The following is a 26,013-nucleotide window of genomic DNA, read 5'->3' as shown; positions in this document are numbered from 1 at the left end:
ACACTGATATATCCCACACCCCTCACTGTAACACACTGATATACACCACACCCCTCACTGTAACACACTGATATACCCCAAAACTCTGCACTGTAACACACTGATACACCCCAAACCCCTCACTGTAACACACTGACATACCCCAAAGCCCCTCACTGTAACACACTGTTATACCCCACACCCCTCACTGTAACACCCTGATATACCACGCACCACTCATTGTAACACACTGAAATACCCCACTCCCCTAACTGTAACACCCTGATATACCCCACACCCCACATTGTAACACACTGATATACCACATACCCCTCACTGCAACACACTGATATACCCCACACCCCTCATTGTAACACACTGATATACCCCACACCCATCACTGTAACACCCTAATATACACCACACCCCTCATTGTAACACACTGATATACCCCACACCCCTCACTGTAACACACTATTACACCCCACACCCCTCACTGTAACACACTGATATACCCCACACCCCTCATTGTAACACACTGATATACCCCAGAACCCCTCACTGTAACACCCTGATATATCCCACACCCCACACTGTAACACACGATATACCCCACACCCCTCACTGCAACACACTGATATACCCCACACCCCTCACTGTAACACACTGATATACCCCACACCCCTCACTGTAACACACTGACACATCCCACACCTCTCACTTTAACACACTGATATACCCCACACCCATCACTGTAACACTCTGATATAGCCCACACCCTTCACTGTAACACCCTGATATACCCCACACCCCTCTCTGTCACACAGTGATATACCCCACACCCCTCACTGTAACACACTGACATACCCCACACCCCTCACTGTAACACACTGATATACCCCATATCCCTCACTGTAACACATTGATATACCCCAAAACCCTCACTGTAACACAATGATATACCCCACACCCCTCACTGTAACACACTGATATATCCCACACCCCTCACTGTAACACACTGATATACCCCAAAACCCTCACTGTAACACACTGACACCCCACACCCCTCACTGTAACACACTGATATACCCCACACCCCTCACTGTAACACACTGATATACCCCACACCCTTCACTGTAACACCATGATATACCCCACACCCCTCACTGTCACACACTGATATATCCCACACCCCTCTCTGTCACACACTGATACATCCCACACGCCTTAGTTAATGGTGATATCTTAGGGACAGTCCATCTCACAGTAGAGGAGCTGTTGGATGTATTAGAATGTATGAAGGTGGACAGGTCTTCTGTCCGTGACCAGACATATCCAAGAACACAGCAACAGGCTAGAGAAGAAATTGAAGGGTCCCTGGCTGATATCTTTGCATCATTGTTAGCCATGGGTACGGTTATGGAAGAATGGAGGGCAGCGAATGTTATGCCCTTATTCAGGAAGGGCTGCAGAGAAAAACCTGGGAACTCTAGACCAGTAAGTCTAACCTCTGTGGTGGGAGAGTTAGTTGAGAAAATCCTGAGATAAGATCTACATGGATTTGGAAAGACAGGGTTTGATTACAAATAATCAGTGTGACTTTGTGCGTGGGAGATCATGCCTCACAAATTTGTTAGAGCTCTTTGATGAGGTGATCAGGAAGGATGACGAGGGTAGGGTGGTAGATGTAGTCTGTATGGAGTTGAGAGTATGTTGCTGGAAAAGCACAGCAGGTCAGGCAGCATCTGAGGATCAGGAAAATCAGTGTTTCAGGCAGGAGCCCTTTATCTGGAATGAAGAATGAAGGCTCCGGCCTTCCTGATGAAGGTCTCTGGCCCGAAATGCTGATTCTCCTACTCCGTGGATGCTGCCTGACCTGCTGTGCTTTTCCAGCAACACACTCTCAACTCTGACCTCCAGCATCAGCAGTCCTCACTGTCTCATAGTCTGTATGGATTGCAGTAAGGCCTTTGATAAGGTTCCACATAGTAGGCCGCTCTGGAAGGTTAAATGGCATGGAATCTGGGAAGTTGAGGGTAATAGTGGAAGGATGCTTGTCAGACTGGAGGCTTGTGGGTAGTGGAGTGTCTCAGGGGTCAGTGCTGGGCCCATTACTGTTTGTTGTTGATATCAATAATTTCAATGAGAATGTACATGGTATGATGAGTAAGTTTGCAGATGACACTAAAATAGCAGGTATCGTGGACAGGGAGGAAGGTTCTCAGAAACTGCAGCAGGACCTGATCAACTGGGGAGGTGGGCCGAGACATGGCGAATGGAGTTTAACATAGATAACTGTGTGGTCTTGTATTTTGGAAAGTCAAATCAAGGTAGGAGATTCATGGTGGAGTGCAGTGGAACAGAGGGACCTTGGAGTTCAGGTGCACAGTTCTCTGAGAGTGGAGTCCCAGGTAGACAGGGCAGTGAAGAAGGCTTGTGGCACACTGGCCTTCATCAGTCGGGACAATGAGTAGAGAAGTTGGGAAGTTATGTTGCAGTTATAGAGGACACTGGTGAGGCTGCATGTGCAGTATTGAGTTCAGTTTTGGTCACCTCGTTACAGGAAGGATGTTATTAAACTGGAAAGAGTGCAGAAGAAATTTGCAAAGATGTTGCCGGGATTCAAGGGTCTGAGTTCGAGGGAGAGGTTGGACAAGCTAGGACTTTTTTCTTTAGAGCGTAGGAGACTGAGGGGAGATCTTATAGAGGTGTATAAGATCATGAGAGGCATGGATAGGGTGAATGCCCTCAGTCTTTGCCCCAGGGTTGGGGAATCAAGGAATAGAGAGGCCATCAGTTTAAGGTTAGGGGGGAAAGAATAAAAGGGAATCTGAGGGACAACGTTTACACAGAGGGTGCTATGCAAATGGAATGAGCTGCCAGCAGAAGTGGTTGAGGCAGGTACATTAACAACATTTAAAAGGCAATTTGGACAGATACATGGATAGGAGAGGATTAGAAGGATAGGAGCCAAGTGAAGGGAAATGGGATTTGTGTGGACGGACACTTTTGTCAGTACGGACCAGTTTGGGCCAAAGGGCCTGTCTCCGTGCTGTAGGAGTCTATAACTCTGTGACAATATAAAATCAGGTGTAAAATTTGAAAGGAGGGGCAGGAGCAGAGGGACCTGGGTGTGTATGTGCACAGATCATTGAGCAGGACAGGCGGAGAGAGGAGTTAATTAGCGTCCTCAGCTTTCTGAGAAGCATAGAGTACAAGAGCAAGGAGGTGGTGCTGAATTTGTACAAAACCCTTGTTAGACCTCACTGGCAGTATCATGTACACCACATTGTAGGAAATATCTGAACACACGGGAGAGAGTGCCGAAGCAATTTATAAAATTGATTCCAGCAATTAGAAATGATAAGGTTAGATTGAAGATGCGCACGGTGGCTCAGTGGTTAAGCACTACTGCCTCACAGCACCAGGGACCTGGGTTCAATTCCCACCTCGGGTGACTGGCTGTGTGGAGTTTACACATTCTCCCTGTGTCTGCGTGGGTTTCTTCCCACAATCCAAAGATGGGTGATTGGCCATGCTAAATTGTCCATTGTGTTCAGGGATGTACAGGCCAGCTGGATTAGCCTTGGGAACTACAGGGGTAGGGAGTTGGATCTAGATGGGATGCTCGTCAGAGGGTCGATATGGAGTTGATGGGCTGAGTGGCCTGCTTGCATCTTGCAGTGTAATAGTTAGGGTGTAGAATGCACAGCCTGGAAATGCGGAGGAGGCAGATTCAGGAGAGGGTATTGGATGGTTATTTGGATCGCGATGGTACATAAGGAGATAGGCAAAGGGCAGGAGATATACTCTGGGTAAAAAGTGAGATCTGCAGATGCTGGAGATCAGAGCTGAAAATGTGTTGCTGGTTAAAGCGCAGCAGGTCAGGCAGCATCCAAGGAACAGGAAATTCGACGTTTCGGGCATAAGCCCTTCATCAGGAATGAGGAGAGTGTGCCAGGCAGGCTAAGATAAAAGGTAGGGGGGAGGGGCGATGGAGATGTGATAGGTGGAAGGAGGTCAAGGTGAGGTGATAGGCCGGAGTGGGGATGGGGGCGGAGAGGTCAGGAAGAAGATTGCAGGTTAGGAGGGCGGTGCTGAGTTGAGGGAACCGACTGAGACAAGGTGGGGGGAGGGGAAATGAGGAAACTGGAGAAATCTGAGTTCATCCCTTGTGGTTGGAGGGTTCCCAGGCGGAAGATGAGGCGCTCCTCCTCCAACCGTCATGTTGTTATGTTTTGCCGGTGGAGGAGTCCAAGGACCTGCATGTCCTCGGTGGAGTGGGAGGGAGAGTTAGTGTTGAGCCACGAGGTGGTTGGGTTGGGTTGGTTGGTCCGGGCGTCCCTGAGGTGTTCCCTGAAGCGTTCCGCAAGTAAGCGGCCCGTCTCCCCAATGTAGAGGAGGCCACATCGGGTGCAGCGGATGCAATAGATGATATACTCTGGGTAATGAGGCAAATGTGAGGACTGCAGATGCTGGAAACCAGAGTTTAGATCAGAATGGTGCTGGAAAAGCACAGCAGGTCAGGCAGCATCTGAGAAGCAGGAAAACCGATGCTTCGGGCAAAAGCCCTTCATCAGGGTACTGATACTCATTTATTGAACTGGGGTAAACACAATAGGCTGAATACTGTCCTCCTGTCTGTATTTTGCCTGTGAGCCTTCCAATGAGCAGCTTGAAGGAGGTTGGCTCATGGTTCAGTGGGTTGGACCTGCCTTCAGGAAAAGAGGGAAGTGTTGAGCAGCGTGTGGTTGTGAAACGCAGGAAGCCTCTGCAGTTTGACGCCTTCTATCTCTGACACACACACACACTTTTCCTAAAAAAACAAGTGACAGACTCCTGTGAGAGAGCCACACCATCCACTTACTCTGGGAAGATTGTCCTGGCTCCCAGTCTCTCCATCAGTGCAGCAAACAGTTGCTTTTCCTCATCTTCCACTTCGACCTGCTGCTGCAGGCTCGGGGATTGATACAAAGATTCTGGAAGGTTCTGTCGCTCTGAGCTGCCTGCGCCCAACTTCTGATCTGTTAGAAAGTGGCCTGAGATTGGAGCCCAGAGAGTCAATGTTTAGTTCAAAGATCTGACATCAAACTCCTCACCCAGAGAAAGGGGTCAGGCCTAGTCCCAGCTTGAGCATTGGCTCCAGGTGACTGTGTCTGGATTATAAAGACCAGGTACTGGAGAGATACCCCCTTGAAACAGAAACAGAAACTCCTCACGTCTCTCAGAGCCTGAGCTGGGCGACAGTCAGTGAGGAACAGTGTCATTGAACTGGAACCATTCCCTTCAGTCATTCACAGACCACACACTTGGAGGAACAGAGGGAGGTGCCAATACACAGGGCTCTGTGCACTGCCCATTCAACATGGAGTCCACATTATACCCACCTCGAACTCCTTAGGGCACAAACCTGCCCCACCTCACTGCCTGACCCCCTCCTTGGATCATTGGCACCTCTCACTCACTGCCCCCTCCCTCACTCACTGCCCCCTCCCCCACACACTGCCCATTCCACCTCCCCCACTCATTGACCCCCTCCCTCACTCACTGCCCCCTCCCTCACTCACTGCCCCCTCCCCCACCCACTGCCCATTCCACCTACCCCACTCTTTGACCCCCTCCCTCACTCACTGTCCCCCTCCCCCACACACTGCTTATTCCCCCTCCCCCACTCACTGTCCCCTCCCCCACTCACTGTCCCCCTCCCCCATTCAGTGCCCCCTCCCTCACTCACTGCCCATTCCCCTACCCTACTCATTGACCCCTCGCTCACTCACTGCTCCCTCCCCACTCACGGTCCCCTCCCCCACTCACTGCCCCCCTCACTCACTGTCCCCCTTCCCCACCCACTGCCCATTCCCCCTATCCCACTCATTGACCCCTCACTCACTCACTGTCCCCTCCCCCACTCACAACACCCCTCCCCCACACACTGTTCCCTCCCCCACACACTATCCTCTCCACCACTCACAGCACCCCTCCCCCACTCACTGACCCCTTCCCCACTCACTGACCCCTCCCCCACACACAGCACCCCTCCCCTACTCATTGACCCCTCCCCACTCACTGACCCCTCTCCCACTCACTGACCCCTCCCCCACACACAGCACCCCTCCCCCACTCACTGACCCCTCCCCCACTCACAGCACCCCTCCCCCACTCACTGACCCCTCCCCCACTCACTGACCCCTCCACCACACACTGTTCCCTCCCCCACACACTATCCTCTCCCCCACTCACAACAACCCTCCCTCACACACCGTTCCCTCCCCCACTCACTATCCTCTCCCCCACACACAGCACCCCTCCCCCACTCACTGACCCCTCCCCCACAAACTGTTCCCTCCCCCACTCACTATCCTCTCCCCCACACACAGCACCCCTCCCCCACTCACTGTCCCCCTCCCCCACTCACTTTCCCCCTCCCCCACTCCCGGTCCCCTCCACCACTCACTGTCCCCTCCCCCCCTCACTGTCCCCTCCCCCACACACTGTTCCCTCCCCCACTCATTATCCTCTCCCCCACACACAGCACCCCTCCCCCACTCACTGACCCCTCCCCCACTCACTGACCCCTCCCCCACTCACTGTCCCCCTCCACCACTCACTTTCCCCCTCCCCATTCCCTGTCATCCTCCACCACTCACTGTCCCCTCCCCCACTCACTGTCCCCCTCCCCCACTCACTGTCCCCTCCCCCACTCCCTGTCCCCCTCCCCCACTCACTGACCCCTCCCCCACTCACTGACCCCTCCCCCACTCACTGTCCCCTCCCCCACACACTGCTTATTTCCCCTCTCCCACTTCACTGACCCCTCCCCCACTCCCTGTCCCCCTCCCCCACTCACTGTCCCCTCCCCCACTCCCTGTCCCCCTCCCCCACTCACTGTCCCCTCCCCCACTCACTGTCCCCCTCACCCACTCACTGCCCCCTCCCCCACTCACTGTCCCCTCCCTCACTCATTGCCCCCTCCCCCATTCACTGTCCCCTTTACCACACACTGTTTATTCCCCCTCCCTCACTCACTGTCCCCCTCCCTCACTCACTGTCCCCCTCCCCCACTCACTGTCCCCTCCCCCACTCCCTGTCCCCCTCCCCCACTCACTGACCCCTCCCCCACTCACTGACCCCTCCCCCACTCACTGTCCCCTCCCCCACACACTGCTTATTTCCCCTCTCCCACTTCACTGACCCCTCCCCCACTCCCTGTCCCCCTCCCCCACTCACTGTCCCCTCCCCCACTCCCTGTCCCCCTCCCCCACTCACTGTCCCCTCCCCCACTCACTGTCCCCCTCACCCACTCACTGCCCCCTCCCCCACTCACTGTCCCCTCCCTCACTCATTGCCCCCTCCCCCATTCACTGTCCCCTTTACCACACACTGTTTATTCCCCCTCCCTCACTCACTGTCCCTCTCCCCCACTCACTGTCCCCTTCCTCACTCACTGTCCCCCTCCCCCACCCACTGTCCCCTCCCCCACTCACTGTCCCCTCCCCCACACACTGTTTATTCCCCCTCCCTCCCTCACTGTCCCCCTCCCCCACTCACTGTCCCCTCCCCCACTCACTGTCCCCCTCCCCCACTCACTGCCCCCCTCACTCACTGTCCCCCTTCCCCACCCACTGCCCATTCCCCCTACCCCACTCATTGACCCCTCACTCACTCACTGTCCCCTCCCCCATTCACAACATCCCTCCCCCCCACACTGTTCCCTCCCCCACTCACAGCACCCCTCCCCCACTCACTGACCCCTCCCCCACTCACTGCCACCTCCCCCACTCACTGTCCCCCTCCCCCACACACTGTTTATTCCCCCTACCCCACTCACCACCCCCTCCCCCACTCACTGTCCCCCTCACCCACTCACTGACCCCTCCCCCACTCACTTTCCCCCTCACCCACTCACTGTCCCCTCCCCCACTCACTTTCCCCCTCCCCCACTCACTGTCCCCTCCCTCAATCACTGCCCCCTCCCCGACTCACTGTCCCCTCCCCCACTCACTGTCCCCTCCCCCACTCCCTGTACCCCTCCCCCACTCACTGTCCCCTCCCCCACTCACTGTCCCCTTCCTCAATCCCTGCCCCCTCCCCCACTCACTGTCCCCTCCCTCAATCCCTGCCCCCTCCCCCACTCACTGTCCCCTCCCTCAATCCCTGCCCCCTCCCCCACTCACTGTCCCCTTTACCACACATGTCTCCTCCCCCACTCCCTGTCCCCCTCCCCTACACACTGCTTATTCCCCCTCCCCCACTCACTGTCCCCCTCCCCTACACACTGCTTATTCCCCCTCCCCCACTCACTGGCCCCTCCCCCACTCACTGTCCCCCTCCCCCACTCACTGTTTATTCCCCCTCCCTCACTCACTGTCCCCTCCCCCGCTCACTGTCCCCCTCCCTCACTCACTGTCCCCTCCCCGACTCACTGCCCCCTCCCCCACACACTGTTTATTCCCCCTCCCTCACTCACTGTCCCCCTCCCCCACTCACTGCCTCACTACCCCACACACTCCTTATTCCCCCTCCCCCACTCACTGCCCCCTCCCTCCCCCTTTCCTTACTTAATGATTGCCTTGCCTGGTCACCCTCACTGAGCCCCTCCCTGATCACACCCTCACCATCCCGTTCAACTTCCCCTCGTTTCCCGCTCACTCTCCCATTCACACTCCCCTCTCTACTCCACCCTTCCCCCCCCCACCTCCCCACCCCGGGATTTTCCCCCGGGGGTTGGGTTGCAGTGGGGGGAGGCTGTGGGTGAGGATGAGGGTGGATGGGTCTCCGTGGGGTATAGGTGGGGGCTGGATGGTGAGGTGCCCTGTGGGTGAACGGCTGGTTTGGGCTGGAGCCAGCTTTAATCAGAGACCTCAAACTGATAAATGCCTTTGTACAATAACAGCACAGTGGGGATTTGTCGATGGGCTGAATGGCAGCTTGACCCTTTATTAACACAAAATATTAGCATCTAAAACTGGACCGTATTAGAAAAAGGACCTGGTTCAGCCAGGGATGTGATGAACAGCAGAAGCCTACTCCTGGAGTTTACCTGTGAACTTGAAGGAGTCCCAGCAGGTAAGTTATAACTGTTCCCACACAGAGGGGTCAGAGCCGAGACTGGCCATGAGAGCTGCCGAAAGGTCTCTCCTCAGTTCACGGGACGCTGTATACCACGAGCAGGTGTGTAAAAGGTCTCTCCTCTGTGTGACCACACTAGTGTGTGTGTGTGTCTGCAGGGGAGATGACCGAGAGAGTCACACCCTGGGGTGTGCCCGGGCCTGGCTCTCTGTCGTCTCAGTGTTCCCCAATGACTATTCCCTCAGAGGGGACATGGTGAACTTACTCAGGCCCTTGGTCAGCTTCTCGGGAGTGAGTTGGCCGCTCTGATTCACATCCAGTTTGTTGAACACCATCTCTAACTCCTCAGGACTGAAAGCAAATTTGTCCTGCAGTTTCTGAGCAAAGAAAAATTAACAGAAGGAAGTTAAATTCACAGACTAGATTCGATTACTTACAGTGTGGAACCAGGCCCTTCGGCCCAACAAGTCCACACCAAAGTGCAACCCACCCATACCCCTACATTTACCCCTTACCTAACACTGCAGGCAATTTAGCATGGCCAATTCACCTGACCCGCACATTTTTGGACTGTGGGAGGAAACCGGAGCACCCGGAGGAAACCCACGCAGACACGGGGAGAACGTGCAGACTCCACACAGTCAGTCGCCTGAGGTGGGAATTGAACCCGGGTCTCAGGCGCTGTGAGGCAGCAGTGCTAACCACTGAGCCACCGTGCTACCCACTAAGATAGATCCACAAAGGTTCACTCACCTCCCAATGTGCAGTTTGTCAGCAATGAGCTGTCTCCGTTGAGGTAAAAGGTCATGTCAATGTCACTGTTCAAAATCTGCAATCACGTGGCACCTCTCAACCCTCACCTACCTCCCCCTTCACCTCACATTTCCCCTCCCTCACCCTTACACCCCTCACCTCTTCTCCCCCATCCCTACCCCTCTCACCTCTGTACCCCACACCTCAGCTCCCCCCGCCCACCCCCTCATCTCTGTAAGAGGAGATGCGGGGCATTGTGGTAGTGTTAGCCACGTTGAACGTGTGGGATGATTAACCTGATCAGTAAAGGTGAGAGAACCTGGAGACAGGAACCGTCTTATCATTGGTCAACCTGCTGATTGAATCCAGTATGTGTCATCATGTCGATGGTGGTGGTTTAAGTGTTGGTATTGGCCAGGCTTCAGTGACATCCAGGCCCAGGCTTATTGAAATGGGTGTTAGTGCTGGAGGAGATGGACCAATGAGAGCTTCTCTCACCTTCATGTCATCTCGAGTGATGAAGCCCCTCTCAGTTCCACCGCATTCCTGGAAAAACTCATGCACCTTCTCCACAATGAGGCGTTCCCCGGAACTCCAGCTGGCCTCTTGTCCCAGTTGTGGTGAATCTTGGGGGTTCTGTAGACCTCGCCGCCGTCTCGCCGTCCTCCGGCCCTGCCGGGAGGTCACCCCTTTCGGGACACTGGGGGTGGGTTCTGTCCGCTCGTCCATCACGGCTGCTCAGTCCTAGTGGGGGCTAAGAGGGAGAGACACAGGCAGAGGCTGGTTTGAGTTGATCGATAGATTCATAAAGTCACACAACATGGAAATAGATCCTTCAGTGCAAGCAGGCAACCATCACCCTGAAGCCGGGATCACCAACTGCCCCCACCCCTCCCCCCCTCATCTCATCCCCCACCTCCCCATCCCTCAAATCACAAACTGCACCCACCGCACTGTCGAGACCCTCATACACACACACACACACACACACACACAGACACACTCACACACACACACACACACACGTGCTCACACACACACAGAGACACACTCGCACACACACACACTCTCACACACACACAGAGACACACTCTCACACATGCACACACACACATGTGCTCACACACACACAGAGACACACTCGCACACACACACACTCTCACACACACAGCGACACACTCTCACACACACACAGAGACACACGCATACACACACACACATGCTCACACACACAGAGACACACTCGCACACACACACACACATGCTCTCACAATCATACACACACGCACACACAGACACGAAGGCACTTTCACACTCACACATTCACACAGACACAAAGACATTTTCACACACGCACACAGACACTCATACACGGACACATAACTACACACACAAGCACACACACACTCGCAAACATGCACACTAACACACACACACAGCCACACACTCACACACGCACTCACACACATACACACGCAAACAGCTGTATTCCTGATGAAGGGCTTTTGCCTAAAACATTGATTTTCCTGCTCCTCGGATGCTGCCTGACCCGCTGTGCTTTTCCAGCACCACTCTGACCTAGACTCTGGTTTCCAGTATCTGCTGTCCTTGTTTTTACCGACTGTCAGATGTACTGTCTCCCCGATAGAATATTAACCCAAAGCCCCCCGTTTCCCCTCAGGTGGATGGAAGCGATTATTTCCAAGAAAAGCCAGAGGATTTCCTCTGGTGTGTTCACTCGCATCCCCCCCCCCCCCCCCCCCCCCCCCCCCCCACGTTAGTCAGCAAGCCAGAACAGATTGATAATGATATTACCATCTGTGGGATCTTACTTTGTGCATCTTTCTAACATTTGTGGCTGTAACAGCAGCCTCACCAGCTCTGTTACAAATGTCTGCTGTCCCTGGAAAACTGCTTCCTACTAAATCAACTCTGAAGGGTTTGGCTGGTGTTGTAGGTTTATAATCTCTTGTTCTAGATTCCAGACAGCACAGGAACAGCTCCTCTGCATTTATTTTATTAAATCCTTCAATCAGCTTGAACAAGTCGATTAGGTAACCCCTTAATATTCTATGCTCAAGGTAATACAGGGATTTTCTGTAATTTTTGAAATGCAGGGTTGACACTGTTATAAAGACATGAATCTCAAACTTTAGTTCATACTATAACTGGCTGGTGTGACAAGGTGCCATTAAGAGGAACTTGTCTATCCCCTTGTAAACTTGATGACGATGCGTCTGCCCCATAGAAAGCAGCTTTTGGGTTGTTTTATTAAATAGATTTTTAAAAATGCATAGGTGGAGTCAAGCTCATGCAAATCCTGGGTTTTAGTTTTGCTTTCAGTTGTTGAATTTGAGGTTATTGTGGTTGAAGCTGCTAGATACAGTTCTCTCTTGCTGCTGCTGCTACAAAAGCTTGAACTCTCTCTCTCTCTCTCTCTGCTGCGAGATTAATTCTGTCAGTGTCCCTTCTCCTGGACAGGAGGAGATAGCAAGTGAGAGAAACCTGTTTTTTCTGAATTTGCCTTTGCCAAGGGTGTGTTTATGGAATGTTGTTATACTGGAACGATCTTTGAGTTGTGGTTAAATAATATATGTTTTACGTATTTTGATAAAGTTAAAATTATGCCAATTCTTTTCTTCTGTATGGTATTTAACAGTGCTGTAAGAATACAGCTTGCATTTGCTTATAGCAGGGTAGTTTGACCAATCAAATCACATCTGGAACACACCTTTTTTTAGATTCGATTCCCTACAGTGTGTAAACAGGCCCTTCGGCCCAACCAGTCCTCACCGACCCTCCGAAGAGTAACCCACCCAGTCCCATTTCCCTCTGACTAACGAACCTAACACTACAGGCAATTTAGCATGGCCGATTCACCTGACCTGCACATCTTTGGACTGTGGGAGGAAACCCACACAGACACGGGGAGAATGTGCAAACTCCACACAGACAGTAGCCCAAGGCTGGAATCGAAGCTGGGATCCTGGTGCTGTGAGGCAGCTGTGCTAACCACTGAGCCAGCGTGCCACCCAGCTGCCTTTGAGTAAGATAACAGACTGTCTCCTTGATGTGTTTTGAGGGGCTTTGATCTGGTCCAGAACACAAGATACACATTGATTGAATTTTTGTGAAGAACACTTTTCAAAGACACGTACACTGGTGTCAGCGACAGCAAAAGTGGAGTTTCTGAAAAAGCACGAGCTGTTTGAGTCCAGTTGCTGAGTCTACACCAGTTTCAGGTAGAGGACACGGGATCCAGTTAGTAGGTGTATCGTAAGTTTCAAAGTCAGGTTTAGAGAAGAGCTGCTGCAGGAGAAACATATTACAGAATGGTATTTATCATCAAATCCCATCGGCCCAACCAGTCCACACCGACTCTCTGAAGAGTAACGCACTGAGACCCATTCCCCTACATTTAACCCCTGAACAATGTACCAAACCTACACATCTCTGAACTCTGAACAATTTAGCACAGCCAAATCACCTAACCTGCACATCTTTGGATTGTGGGAGGAAACCCAGAAACCAAAGGAAACCCATGCAGACACAATGAGAATTTATAAACACCACACAGTCACCCGAGGCTGGAATCAAACCCAGGCCCCAGGTGCTGTGAGGTAACACTGAATCGAATTGAATTGAATTGAATTGAATTTATTGTCACGTGTACCGAGGCACAGTGCAAAGCTTTGTTTTGTGAGCAATACAGGCAGATCACAGAGTCAAATAGCATAGATAAGTAAATAATAGGTGAACAGCGGCAAAAACAAAAGCACAGGTACAGGTGAATGCTTAGAGTTTGTGAGTCCATTCAGTATTCTAACAACAGTAGGGTAGAAACTGTTTCGAAACCAGCTGGTGCATGTGTTCAGGCTTCTGTACCTTCACCCCGATGGTAGAGGTTGTAGAAAAACATTGCCAGGGTGGGATGGATCTTTGAGAATGCTGGCAGCCTTTCCTTGACAGTGGGCCTGGTAGATGGATTCTGTAGATGGGAGGTTTGCCTTTGTGATTGCCCGGGCCGAGTTCACCACTCTCTGTAACCATCTTTGATCTTGAATGGTACAGTTGCCATACCAGGTAGTGATACATCCAGACAGAATGCTCTTGATAGCGCACCTATAAAAGTTGGCAAGGGTATTTGCCATCACGCCAAATTTCCTCAGCTGCCTGAGGAAGAAGAGACACAGTGTTGGGCCTTTGCGTCCACATGAAGAGTCCAAGAAAGCTTGTTGTTGATGACCATTCCCAGGAGCTTGACACTCTCCACTCGTTCCACCTCTGTATAGGTGGGCATGAGTAACATTCCAATGAAAGTCAATAATGAGTTCCTTGGTTTTGCCAGCATTGAGAGCGAGTTGTTTTCACTGCACCATTTTTCCAAGTCTTCCACCTCACATCTGTAGTCGGTTTCATCACCATCTGAGATTCGATCAACTATGGCGTTGTCATCAGCAAACTTGTAATTAGCATTAGTCTGGTATTTGACGACGCATTATGGGTATACAGTGATACAGTTGGGGGCTGAGTACGTACCCCTGGGGGCTCCAGTGTTGAGTGCTAGTGATGATGAAACATTGTCCTCAATCTTCACAGATTGTGGCCTGTGGGTCAGGAAACTGAGGATCCAGTTGCAGAGAGTGGGGCTAAGTCCGAGATCACTGAGTTTAGTCATCAGCGATTAGTGCTAACCACTGAGCCCCAATTTGAATTCATTTGTACATTTGAAACTTTTAGTAAATAATAGTTGCATCTTTGCTAAAGTACTTTATTTTTAGTATTTTGTTATTTAATGAGACTGGCTGGTTTGTTTCTGTGACTGAGCTACATGATCTGATATGCATATAATGCAAGTAAAGATAATTGCAATGTCACTTCCTTTTGAACATCAAATGTGTTAGGCCACTGTAAGAGTGAGACAGTGAAAGGAACTCAGGCTGGGTTGTAACAGCGCACAGTCCCTTCAAGTTGGATAAAGAATTGGCTCATGGGCAGGAAACAGAGAGTGGGATAAGGCGTTCTTTTTCAGATTGGTTACCTGGGTTCCACAGGGATCAATGCTGTTTCCAAAACATATCAATGACTTTGAGGAAGGAAGTGAATGTACCGTAGTCAAATTTGCAGATGACCGAAAAGTAGGTGGGAAAGCAGGTTGTGAGAGGGATACAAGCAGTTGGCAGGAAAAGATCAATGCTTCAGTAAATGGGCCAAAACATTCACAAATGGGAAACGTTCCCATGCGGGAAAATGTGAAGCTGTTCATTTCGGAACGGAGAACACAAGAACAAATATTACTGAAATGGAGAGAAACTGCAGCATGGGTGACAGGGCCTTCAGCTGTCTCTGAGCCATCTCCCACAGTTTCTTCTCTCCCTTGTCCTCACCTACCATCCTTTCAACATCCACACCCAGAGGATCATTCACCTCCAGCACATATTCCCTCTCTTATCCACCTTCTGCATTCCCACCGGAACACCTTGGCCCACTCTTCCTCCCACTGCCAGCACCCCCCGCACCCCACCCCCACAGCCCCACAGCACCTTCCCCTGTAAAGACCTGGCCGTTTACCTCCCCCTTCCTCAGTATCCAAGGTCCCATAAAGACCTTCCAGGTGAAGCTGCACTTTACCTGCACTTCTCACAATCGAGTCTACTGCTGCTCACAGTGTGGTCTCCTCTACGCTGGGGGGACAGTGCATAGACTTCACAGAACATCTGCGTCCTATCCACAGATATAACCCTGAGTTTTCAGCTGCCTGCGGCTTCAACACCCCTCCCTGTTCCCTGGCCAACACCTCTGTCTCAGGGTTGCTGCAGTGCTCCAGTATAGCTCAGCGCAAGCTGAAAGGACAGGGCCTCATTGTCCACTTGGGGCTCTTTGGGCTCAATGTCGAGTTCAATTATTTTAGGGCTCTTCCTCACATGTCCTTACCCCATCCCCCCACACACCAGGCCTTGCCATTAGATGGGCAGTTAGCACACACGACCCATTGTCAGCCGCTAATTGTCCCCATGAGCAGCTACTCATAGCCCAGACTGACCTTTACCCAATCCTTTGTCTGTCTCTGTGTCTAGGCTCCAATTCCACACTAGCATTTATTCCTGCCCCCTTCCACATCTTCAGCACTTATCTTCATCACAGCGCCAGGGACCCGTGTTCAATTCCCGCCTCGGGCAACTGACTGTGTGGAGTTTGCACGTTCTCCCCGTGTCTGCGTGGGTTTCCTCCGGGTGCTCCGGTTTCCTCCCACAGTCCAGAGATGTGCGGGTCAGGTGAATTGGCCATGCTAAATTGCCCGTAGTGTTAGGTGAAGGGGTAAGTGTAGGGGTCTGGGTAGGTTGCGCTTCGGCGGGTCAGTGTGGACTTGTTGGGCCGAAGGGCCTGTTTCCACACTGTAAGTAATCTAATCTAATATACCAACCTCTTCCTAGTTGCCATCAGTTCTGAAGAAGGGTCACTGAACCCAAAACATTGGTTCTGATTTTCTCTCCGCAGATGCCGCCAGACCTGCTGAGTTTTTCCAGCAATTTCTGATTTTCTTTCAGACGGCCAGCATCCGCAGTTGTTGGTTTTATGGTTGTGAGGAATGTCAGATCAGCCATTATTGGACTGAATGATGGAACGGGCTGGTTGGACCGAATGGCCTACTCCTGCTCCTGTTTCTCATGTTCTCATTATAAGGATGCCCACTGATGCCTGGCCTACACAGAGAGCCCACATACAACTTGCCCTAATCATGTAAACCTGGGTCATATCTCAACTAACCAAGGTGAGTAGTTGAAAGGGAAATGTTGGCTTGCATTTTGGTATCAGGAACAGGAAATTAGCTGTTTATGGGACAATAGACAATCTGACACACAGCACCTTGAGGAAGTAGCAGTGCAACTTCAAAGATTTCAACGGCTGACCTCAGATTGAGGGCTCCCCTCTCAGTGAAAACAGTGTGAGCGAAAGCACAACATTCCCTCGAAATGAGCATCAGTTAGTCCCCTCCGCCAGAGGGCGCACAGAAGGTTCACAATAGGCAATGACCAGCTCTTAATGATCTCCAACTGACAATGACCCTGTCCCTGGGGGGACAGTGTAGAGGGAGCTTTACTCTGTATCTAATCCTGTGCTGTCCCTGTCCTGGGAGTGTTTGATGGGGACAGTGTAGAGAGAGCTTTACTCTGTATCTAACCCCGTGCTATCCCCGTCCTGGGAGTGTGTGATGAGGACAGTGTAGAGGGAGCTTTACTCTGTATCTAACCCCGTGCTGTCCTTGTCCTGGGAGTGTATGATGGGGACAGTATAGAGGGAGCTTTACTCTGTATCTAACCATGTGCTGTCCCTGTCCTGGGAGTGTGTGATGGGGACAGTGTAGAGGGAGATTTACTCTGTATCTAACCCCGTGCTGTCCTTGTCCTGGGCATGTTTGATGGGGACAGTATAGAGGGAGCTTTACTCTGTATCTAACCATGTGCTGTCCCTGTCCTGGGAGTGTGTGATGAGGACAGTGTAGAAGGAGATTTACTCTGTATCTAACCCCGTGCTGTCCCTGTCCTGGGCATGTTTGATGGGGACAGTGTAGAGGGAGCTTTACTCTGTATCTGACCCCATTCAGGCTTCTTCAACAGAACCTCCCAAGCCTGCGATCTGGTCCATCTGAAGCTGACAGCAGCACTGGGCATCCCACCACTTGCCAACACTTTAGCGGGTACTGAAGTAGAGGGTACTGCATGGACAGCAGTCAACCCCTGGTCACTTTGTGACAATTTGCTCTCATGTCCCACAGTGACCATCGCCGATTAATAACCTTCGCATCAGCTTCCCTTGATATTCAGTGGCTGCCAGAACTGACTGTCAATCTCCTGGGGTTCCCATTAACCGGGAACATACAGCAGCCATTCACCATGTCTATACTGTAAATACTCTCGCTTTGAGTCTAATGTTTGAGTCAAAACTCATGGGATGGTTTTTACAAGGCAAACATTTTGCAACATTAACCTGCTTACACGACGTCAGCCACAAAAAAAGACTTCACAGAGTATTAAAAATCGAAACCAATAATACAAAATAATTAATGTTGGTTTTTGAGTATTTATTTATTTGATAACATTACAAGCTATGTCCAACACTATATAAATTTGTATCATTACAAATTAATGAGCAGAATTACAACACTTCACGCTGTAATCCTTTTCAATTATTCTGATCACCTCTGACTTCGCAAACAATATGCCCCAACGTTGGTACCTGTCAGTGCCATCGGTTATCCCAATAATACCAACATCATCATTCACACAGATTTGCTACAGTACCGTTCAGCACCTTGATATCGAGCACATTTTAGAAATGGTTTGACGATATTGGGATCACATGTGTTTCACGTGTTTCTGATCTACTGGCACGTGATGGAAGTGCGGAGGGTGGTTGCATGTTTCTGTGCTCAGCCAATCTCCCTTGGTCTTCCAACATCCAGTTGTTCGACACATTTTGGGCACTTGCCTTGAGATTTTTATTTGTTCTCACAACCAGGGGCAGAACCTCACTTGTCAGACCGCTGAAGATAACAGCCAACTCACTGCTGTCACGTCACTGATAACATTAGAGACAAAATTGTGATTTTAGCAGGTTCCCAGACTTGTTTCTTTGTGTCACTCTCCTGGTATTAAATTCCAGTTCTTGTCACTGCCTTCATCCATCGACCCTCTGCTATGAATACGGACAAACCCTCTTTCTGAAATGTCTCTTCAGGGAGGAGGCTGTGCTCTGATGTGGGACTGTGCATCGGACAGGACAGTACCACGGGGCTGTGTAATCTTGCGACCATGCGTCTTCACAAAGACATTTTTCTCACCAATCCTGATACATGGATAGGAAAGGTTTAGAAGGATACAGGCCAGGGCTGGGAAATAGGGTTAGCATGGATGGACATTTTTCTCCAATTGATTTGTATTTTTCTCTCGATATAGCAATGACAAAACAGTATCACTTGTTAATATCATAAAGGTCCAGCAGTAGTGGCTGTGAAACGCTCATTTACTAACAGAGCTCAAAAGCGTTCGTACAGCGTGGAATCGGATTTCTCAGTCCAACCAGTCCGAGATGACCATAATTCCAAACTCAACTGTCCCACCTGCCTGTACTTGGCCCATATCCCTCCAAACATTTCTTGTTTCCGTGCTTACTCAAATGTCTTTTAAACATTGCAGCTGTAATCACACCCATCACTTCCTCTGGAAGTTCATTCCACGCACAGATCACTATCTGTGTAAGAAGGTTGCCCACCCCACCCCCCAGCCCTCCATGTCATTCCTTTCCATGATATGGAGGAGCTGGGGTGGACAAAGTTAAAATTCACACAGCACCCGGTTATAGTTCAACAGATTTATTTGGAAGCACTAGCTTTCAGAGTCACCCGAGGTGTTACGTCATTCCTTTCCATGGATGCCATGTGCCATGTAACCTTGCTGTCCAGGTCTAGGGTCCCATTGTATGTTGTTCCTGCAAGGCCAGAGAGTCTCGATGGCTTTGTGACTCAGGAACTAACCGTCTCGCTGATTCTGCCACCTGTCTCCCCAGTCTACACTGAGGTGTGAACTTGTGATTCCTTCTCAGGAGCATTGGGATAGACTATATGGTTCATTCGGGTTGTATCAGTCAGGTGGAAGACTGGCTGCCAGAACTGACATAGGAAACAGCTAAAGATTTGTAAATTGTTTTCCGTTCAATGAGCTGTTGTATATACCATGAAATAATGACGGTCACAATGCAGTTTGATCTCTGAAAAGCATAGAGTCGATTTTTACATTAACTACAAGAGCAGGTCAGAGGTTCTGCATCCTGTAATGTTTAATTCCCTTAAAGACACAAGGCAGGAGTGTGATGGAACACTCCCCACTTGCCCTGGATGGGGGCAGCTCCAACAACACTCAAGAAGCTCGACACCATCCAGGACAGAGCAGCCCACTTGACTGGCACCACATCCACAAACATCCCCTCCCTCCACCACCAACAGTAGCAGCAGTGTGTACTATCGACAAGGTGCTCCACACAAATTCACCAAAGATCCTCAGACAACACCTTCCAAACTAATGACCACTTCCATCTGGGACAAGGGCAGCACGTACGGTGGGCGGCACGGTGGCACAGTGGTTAGCACTGCTGCCTCACAGCGCCTGAGACCCGGGTTCAATTCCCGCCTCAGGCGACTGACTGTGTGGAGTGTGCACGTTCTCCCCGTGTCTGCGTGGGTTTCGTCCGGGTACTCCGGTTTCCTCCCACAGTCCAAAGATGTGCGGGTCAGGTGAATTGGCCATGCTAAATTGCCCGTAGTGTTAGGTTAGGGGTATGGGTGGGTTGCGCTTCGGCGGGTCGGTGTGGACTTGTTGGGCCGAAGGGCCTGTTTCCACACTGTAAGTCTAAGTCTAAGTCTAAGGTACATGGGAATACCATCAGCTCCAAGCCTCTCACCATCCTGACTCGGAAATATATCAGTGTTCTTTGGTTATTGTTGGGTGAAAATGCTGGCAGCCCCTTTCCCTACCACAGTGCCAGTCCCAACACCACACGGACTGCTGTCATTCAAGAAGGCAGTTTCTCACTAACATCTCAAGGGCATTTAGGGATGGACAATGGACATAAGCTGCTGACGTCTGGTGAATAAAATAAGAATGACCTTTGGTTTAGTAAAATGTACAAAGGCATTTCACAGGAGGCACGGGAGTCTTACAGCACAGAGACAGGCCCTTTGGCCCAATCTGGTCTGTGCTGACCGAAACGTCCATCCACACTAACCCCATTTCCCTGCACTTGCCCCATATCCTTCTAAACTATTCCTATCCATTATCCAAATGCCTTTTAAATTTAAGTGTACCTCCCTCAACCACTTCTGCTGGCAGCTCATTCCATATGCATAGTACCCTCTGTGTAAAAATGTTGCCCCTCAGGTTCCCTTTTATTCTCCACACCACCCCCCCCCCCCCCCCCCCCCCCCCCCCGCCCAAACCTTAAACTGATGGCCTCTACTCCTTGAGACCCCAACCCTGGAAAAAAGGCTAAGTGCATTTACCCTATCCATGCCTCTCATGATCTTTTGCACCTTTTAAAGAAAAAAGTCCTAGCTTGTCCAACCTCTCCCTAGAACTCAGATCATTGAGTCCTGGCAACAACCATATACATTTCTTCTGCACTCTTTCCATTTTATAACATCCTTCCTATAACAAGGTGACCAAAACTGAACACAATACTGTAAATGCGACCTCACCAATGTCCTGTACAACTACAACATAACTTCCCAACTTCTATATTCAGTGCCCTGACTGATGAAGGCCAGTGTGCCAAAGCCGCCTTCACTGCCCTTTCTTCCCGTGACTCCAACTTCAGAGAACCATGCACCTGTGATCCCTCTTCCACTAGACTCTTGAAGGGCCTATTATTCACCATGAAACTCCTACCTTGATTTGACTTTCCAATATACAAGACCTCACACTCTATATTAAACTCCATTCACCATTTCTGGGCCCACTTCCCCAGCTAATCAAGGTCCTACTGCAATTTCTGATAACCTTCCTCACTGTCTACGATACTGCCTATTTTAGTGTCATCTGCAAACTTACTAATCATGCCTTGCACATTCTCATCCAAATCATTGATATTGATAACAAACAGTAATGGACCCAGCACTGAGCCCTAAGGCACTCCACTACCCACAGGCCTCCAGTCTGACAAGCATCCTTCCACTATTACCCTCTGCTTCCTACCTTCAAGCCAATTGTGCATCCAATTTGCCAGATCCCCCTAGATTCCATGGGATCTAACCTTGCACAGCAGCCTACCATGTGGATCCTTATCAAAGGCCTTACTGAAATCCATATAGACTATGTCTACCGCCTTGCCCTCATCTACCTTCCTGGTCACCTCATCAAAGAGCTCTAACAAATTTGTGAGGCAGGATCTCCCACGCACAAAGCCACACTGATTATTCCTAATCAAACCCTGTCTTTCCAGATGCATGTAGATCTTATCTTTCAGGATCATCTCAAGTAACTCACCCACCATTGAGAGGTTGAGCTTACTGGTCTAGAGTTCCCAGGTTTTTCTTTGCAGCCCTTCCTGAATAAGGGCAGAACATTCGCTGCCCTCCCGTCTTCCAGGACCTCACCCATGGCTAACGATGATGCAAAGATATCAGCCAGGGCCCCTTCAATTCCTTCTCTAGCCTGTTGCAGTGTTCTTGTCAGGGCCAGGAGATTTATCCACCTTCAGACATTCTAATACATCCAACAGCTCCTCTACTGTGAGATGGACTGTCCCTAAGATATCACCACTAACTTCCCCAAGTTCCTAAGTCTTCATGTTTTTCTCCGTGGTAAACACAGAGGAGAAATATTTATTGAGAACCTCATCCATCTCCTGCGGTTCTACACAGATATGTCCACTTTGGTCCTTGAGGGCCCTACACTGTCTCTAGTTATTCTTTTCCCTTTAATACACTTAAAGAACCCCACATGAACAAGTAAACTTCGATTCTGAAAGGGTGATGTTCAGATATGTGACCAAAAACCTGGTCAAAGTTGTTGATTTGAGAGGAGAGAGAGACAGAGGAGAGAGCTGGAGAGGTTTGTGGAGGGAATTGCGGGGTTTGGACGCAGACAGTTATATAGTGAAATACAAAAGGCCACATCAGCCGGACTGTGGGATGTTGCTGGGGTGGAGTAGGTTATGGAGACAGGGAGAGTTGTAACAGTTGGTGCAGGCTACAGAGAAAGGAAGGATTGCAGGGCCAGAGGAGGTTACAGGGACAGGAGACATGGAATGGAGTGGAGGAGGCTACAGAAATAGTAAGGAATGCTTGTGAAGAGCACAGAGATAAGGAGGGCTGTTGATGTGGAGGTTACAAACATAGGGAGGATTATGGAACTGAGGGGATTGCAGAGGCAGGAGATTTTGTAGAGTTGGAGGAAATTGCTGAGACAGGGAGGGCTTAGAAATTGGGGAATGGTTTTTAAGCTGAAGGCCAGATATAGGAAAGTTTGCAGGGCCTGGAGGAGGGTTCGGGGATAGGGAGGGTTCTGTATGTTGGAGGAGGGTTCAGGGATAGGGAGGGTTCTGTATGTTGGAGGAGGGTTCGGGGATAGGGAGGGTTCTGTATGTTGGAGGAGGGTTCAGGGATAGGGAGGGTTCTGTATGTTGGAGGAGGGTTCAGGGATAGGGAGGGTTCTGTATGTTGGAGGAGGGTTCGGGGATAGGGAGGGTTCTGTATGTTGGAGGAGGGTTCAGGGATAGGGAGGGTTCTGTATGTTGGAGGAGGGTTCAGGGATAGGGAGGGTTCTGTATGTTGGAGGAGGGTTCGGGGATAGGGAGGGTTCTGAACATTAAAGGGGGTTGCAGAGACGGGGGGTTACAGAGATAGGGAGGGATGTAGGGACTGAGGAGGTTACAGAGATAGGAGGGAATGTAGATGCTGGAGGAGGTTACAGCGAAAGGGAGTGGTATAGGGGCTGGAGTAGGTTGCAGAGATAGGGAGGGACGGGAGCTGGCGGAGGTTACAGAGATAGGGAGGGATGGGAGCTGGAGGGGGTTACAGAGATAGGGAGGGATGGCATTGGAGGAGGTTACAGAGATAGGGAGGGGTGGAAGCTGGAGTAAGTTACAGAGACAGGGAGGGGTGGGAGCTGGAGGAGGTTACAGAGATAGAGAGGGGTGGGGGATGGAAGAGGGTACAGAGGTAGGGAGGGGTGGGAGATGGAGGAGGTTACAGAGATAGGGAGGGGTGGGAGATGGAGGAGGTTACAGAGATAGGGAGGGGTGGGAGATGGAGGAGGTTACAGAGATAGGGAGGGGTGGGTGTTGGAGGAGGTTACAGAGATAGGGAGGGATGGGAGCTGGAGGGGGTTACAGAGATAGGGAGGGGTGGAAGCTGGAGTAAGTTACAGAGACAGGGAGGGGTGGGAGCTGGAGGAGGTTACAGAGATAGAGAGGGGTGGGAGATGGAGGAGGGTACAGAGATAGGGAGGGGTGGGAGATGGAGGAGGGTACAGAGAAAGGGAGGGGTGGGAGATGGAGGAGGGTACAGAGATAGGGAGAGTTATGAGGGTTGGAAGAGGTTTTCAGAGATGATGTTGGAGAACTGAAAATTCTGATGGAATTTTGAATCGAGATAATGTTGGACCTGATTTGAAAGTAGCTGTGCGAGCCCCGGGCTGGTGGGTGAGGAAGATCTAACATGAGCTGGGTTACCGGCAGAAAGATGTTGGTGAACGTTTGCTCATTAAACAGTGCTCTACCTGCCCCCAGCCACCACACAATGTTCACACATTCGCTGCATGTTCTCCATACCACACACACTCTGCTACACATCTAGCAAGCACAAATGTATACAATTAATATGCACATGCACACCCATACACACTCCCAGAGAGAGTCAGGAACGAATTGAAATGAGCGCTTACTGAGACCGTAGTTCCGTGGCTCCCTGAGGTGATGTGTTAAAGTGACTGTCTGATGGATGGTGCTCCCATTTGCTGCGGGTCTTGTTGGAGACTGGGTTCGGTCTGCTCTCTTTGTACCATGTGCTGTGAAAAAACCGATCGAGTCATGTCTTGCTTCAGTCTTTCCGTTGATTATATCAAGTTGAGCTGAAGCAATAACCACGACAAGTGTCACTTCCTGCGAAAGAAGGCGGGGGAAGGGATTTGATGTGCTCGCAATCCATTATCAGTCAGACCTTTGGATCTGCTCTGGTTACAATGGTGACTGATGGTTCCCTCAGAGTCAAAGATTGTTAACTTCTGCGGGGACCACCATGTACAAAGCTTTGGGTAAGTTGGTGGGGGGATGGGGGGGTGATGAGCATACCTAACGCCACCCTTATCCTGATGGCCACCTTTGTGTGAGGCTGTGCGTAGACCCTGAGTATGTAACTACCAGGGGAGGAGAAAGTGAGGACTGCAGATGCTGGAGTATCAGAGCTGAAAATGTGTTGCTGGAAAAGCGCAGCAGGTCAGGCAGCATCCAAGGAGCAGGAGAATCGACGTCTCGGGCATGAGCCCTTCTTCAGGAGAGGATCTACCCGACCCTGGTGGTTGTGAAGGATGCGCCCGGGCCTCACTGCCGTAGTTGGACTGTTCCGTATCACCTGTTCCTCATGGAGAAATTTGCAAAGACAAATCCTTATGACCACGAGTCCATCAGGAAGTGGTTAGCACGGAGCACCCCCCCAAGAGCCTGTGGGAAAGATGGACCCTGTCGGGTTGTTCCCTGGGCAGACTGTCAAAGCCATTTGGCAGAATGCCCCATCACCAGAACTTTCCAACAAGCACCAAGACATCGCTCGGTTGGTGGTGAGGCTGGCAGTGCCCGACAGATCCTTCATGTACGCCCAGTCGGTCTATGCCACCACCCGCTGCTCTGGGGAGGGGGGGAGTAGAGACTGTCAGACAGCTCCTTCTGGAATGTGCCTTTGGAAGGGACGTCTGGAGAAAGATGCAGTGAATTTTTTTTATTAGATTAGATCCCCTACTGTGTGGAACAGGCCCTTCGGCCCAACCAGTCCTCACCGACCCTCTGAAGAGTAGCCCACGCAGACCCATTTCCCTCTGACTAATGCACCTAACACTATGGGCAATTTAGCATGGCCAATTCACCCTGACCTGCACATCTTTGGACTGTGGGAGGAAACCGGAGCACCCGGAGGAAACCCACACAGACACGGGGAGAATGTGCAAACTCCACACAGACAGTCGCCTGAGGCTGGAATCGAACCTGGGATCCTGGTACTGCGAGGGTGCAGTGCTAACCACTGAGCCACCGTACCACCGTGCCGTGAACCCCTGTTGGGGTTTGTCCTGAGCAACTCTATGACATGGGAGTCTGTGCTCTATGGTCTGTTCCCCTGGGACACACACTGAGACAAACTTCGACTGCACTTTGGAGGACCATCAACTCGGTGAAAGATGTTCTTCGGTCTGCTCCAAGCTGGCTGGTCTTCAGTGAGAAGACTTGACCCCAACTGAGTGTTGCAGATGGGTACAATGTGGCTCCACTCAGTATCAGACCCTCCATTGACTCAAAATAAACAGAAACATTTTGAGCAGGTGTTAAAAATGCCTTCCATCTTTATAAAGATGGTTTTCCCACCAATCCTGATAACAACCTCATCTCCACATGCTAACCAATGTCCATGTGGTTTCATTACTCTTTCCGAGGCAGGCCCATTGATTTGGA

General features: G+C 50.8%; 1 protein-coding gene across 1 annotated transcript in view; it reads right to left on the bottom strand.

Moving 5' to 3' along the window:
• The window catches only part of LOC132828268 (trichohyalin-like), a 109,656-nt gene extending 85,288 nt beyond the window's left edge, over positions 1 to 24,368 (bottom strand). The window contains exons 1-4 of the mRNA XM_060845243.1: positions 24,240 to 24,368; positions 10,300 to 10,555; positions 9,314 to 9,425; positions 4,847 to 5,018 (exon numbers count right to left, since the gene is read on the bottom strand). Coding sequence (XP_060701226.1) covers positions 4,847 to 5,018; positions 9,314 to 9,425; positions 10,300 to 10,530 — 515 coding nt within the window. The 5' untranslated portion in view covers positions 10,531 to 10,555; positions 24,240 to 24,368. The remainder of the gene's footprint in view (positions 1 to 4,846; positions 5,019 to 9,313; positions 9,426 to 10,299; positions 10,556 to 24,239) is intronic.
• Between the last annotated feature and the right edge of the window lie 1,645 nt (positions 24,369 to 26,013).

This window comes from Hemiscyllium ocellatum, chromosome 26 (genome assembly GCF_020745735.1).
Source record: "Hemiscyllium ocellatum isolate sHemOce1 chromosome 26, sHemOce1.pat.X.cur, whole genome shotgun sequence".
Lineage (NCBI taxonomy): Eukaryota > Metazoa > Chordata > Chondrichthyes > Orectolobiformes > Hemiscylliidae > Hemiscyllium > Hemiscyllium ocellatum.
Note: the sequence above shows the minus strand (reverse complement) of the source record. Positions and strands in the feature narration are given on the sequence as shown.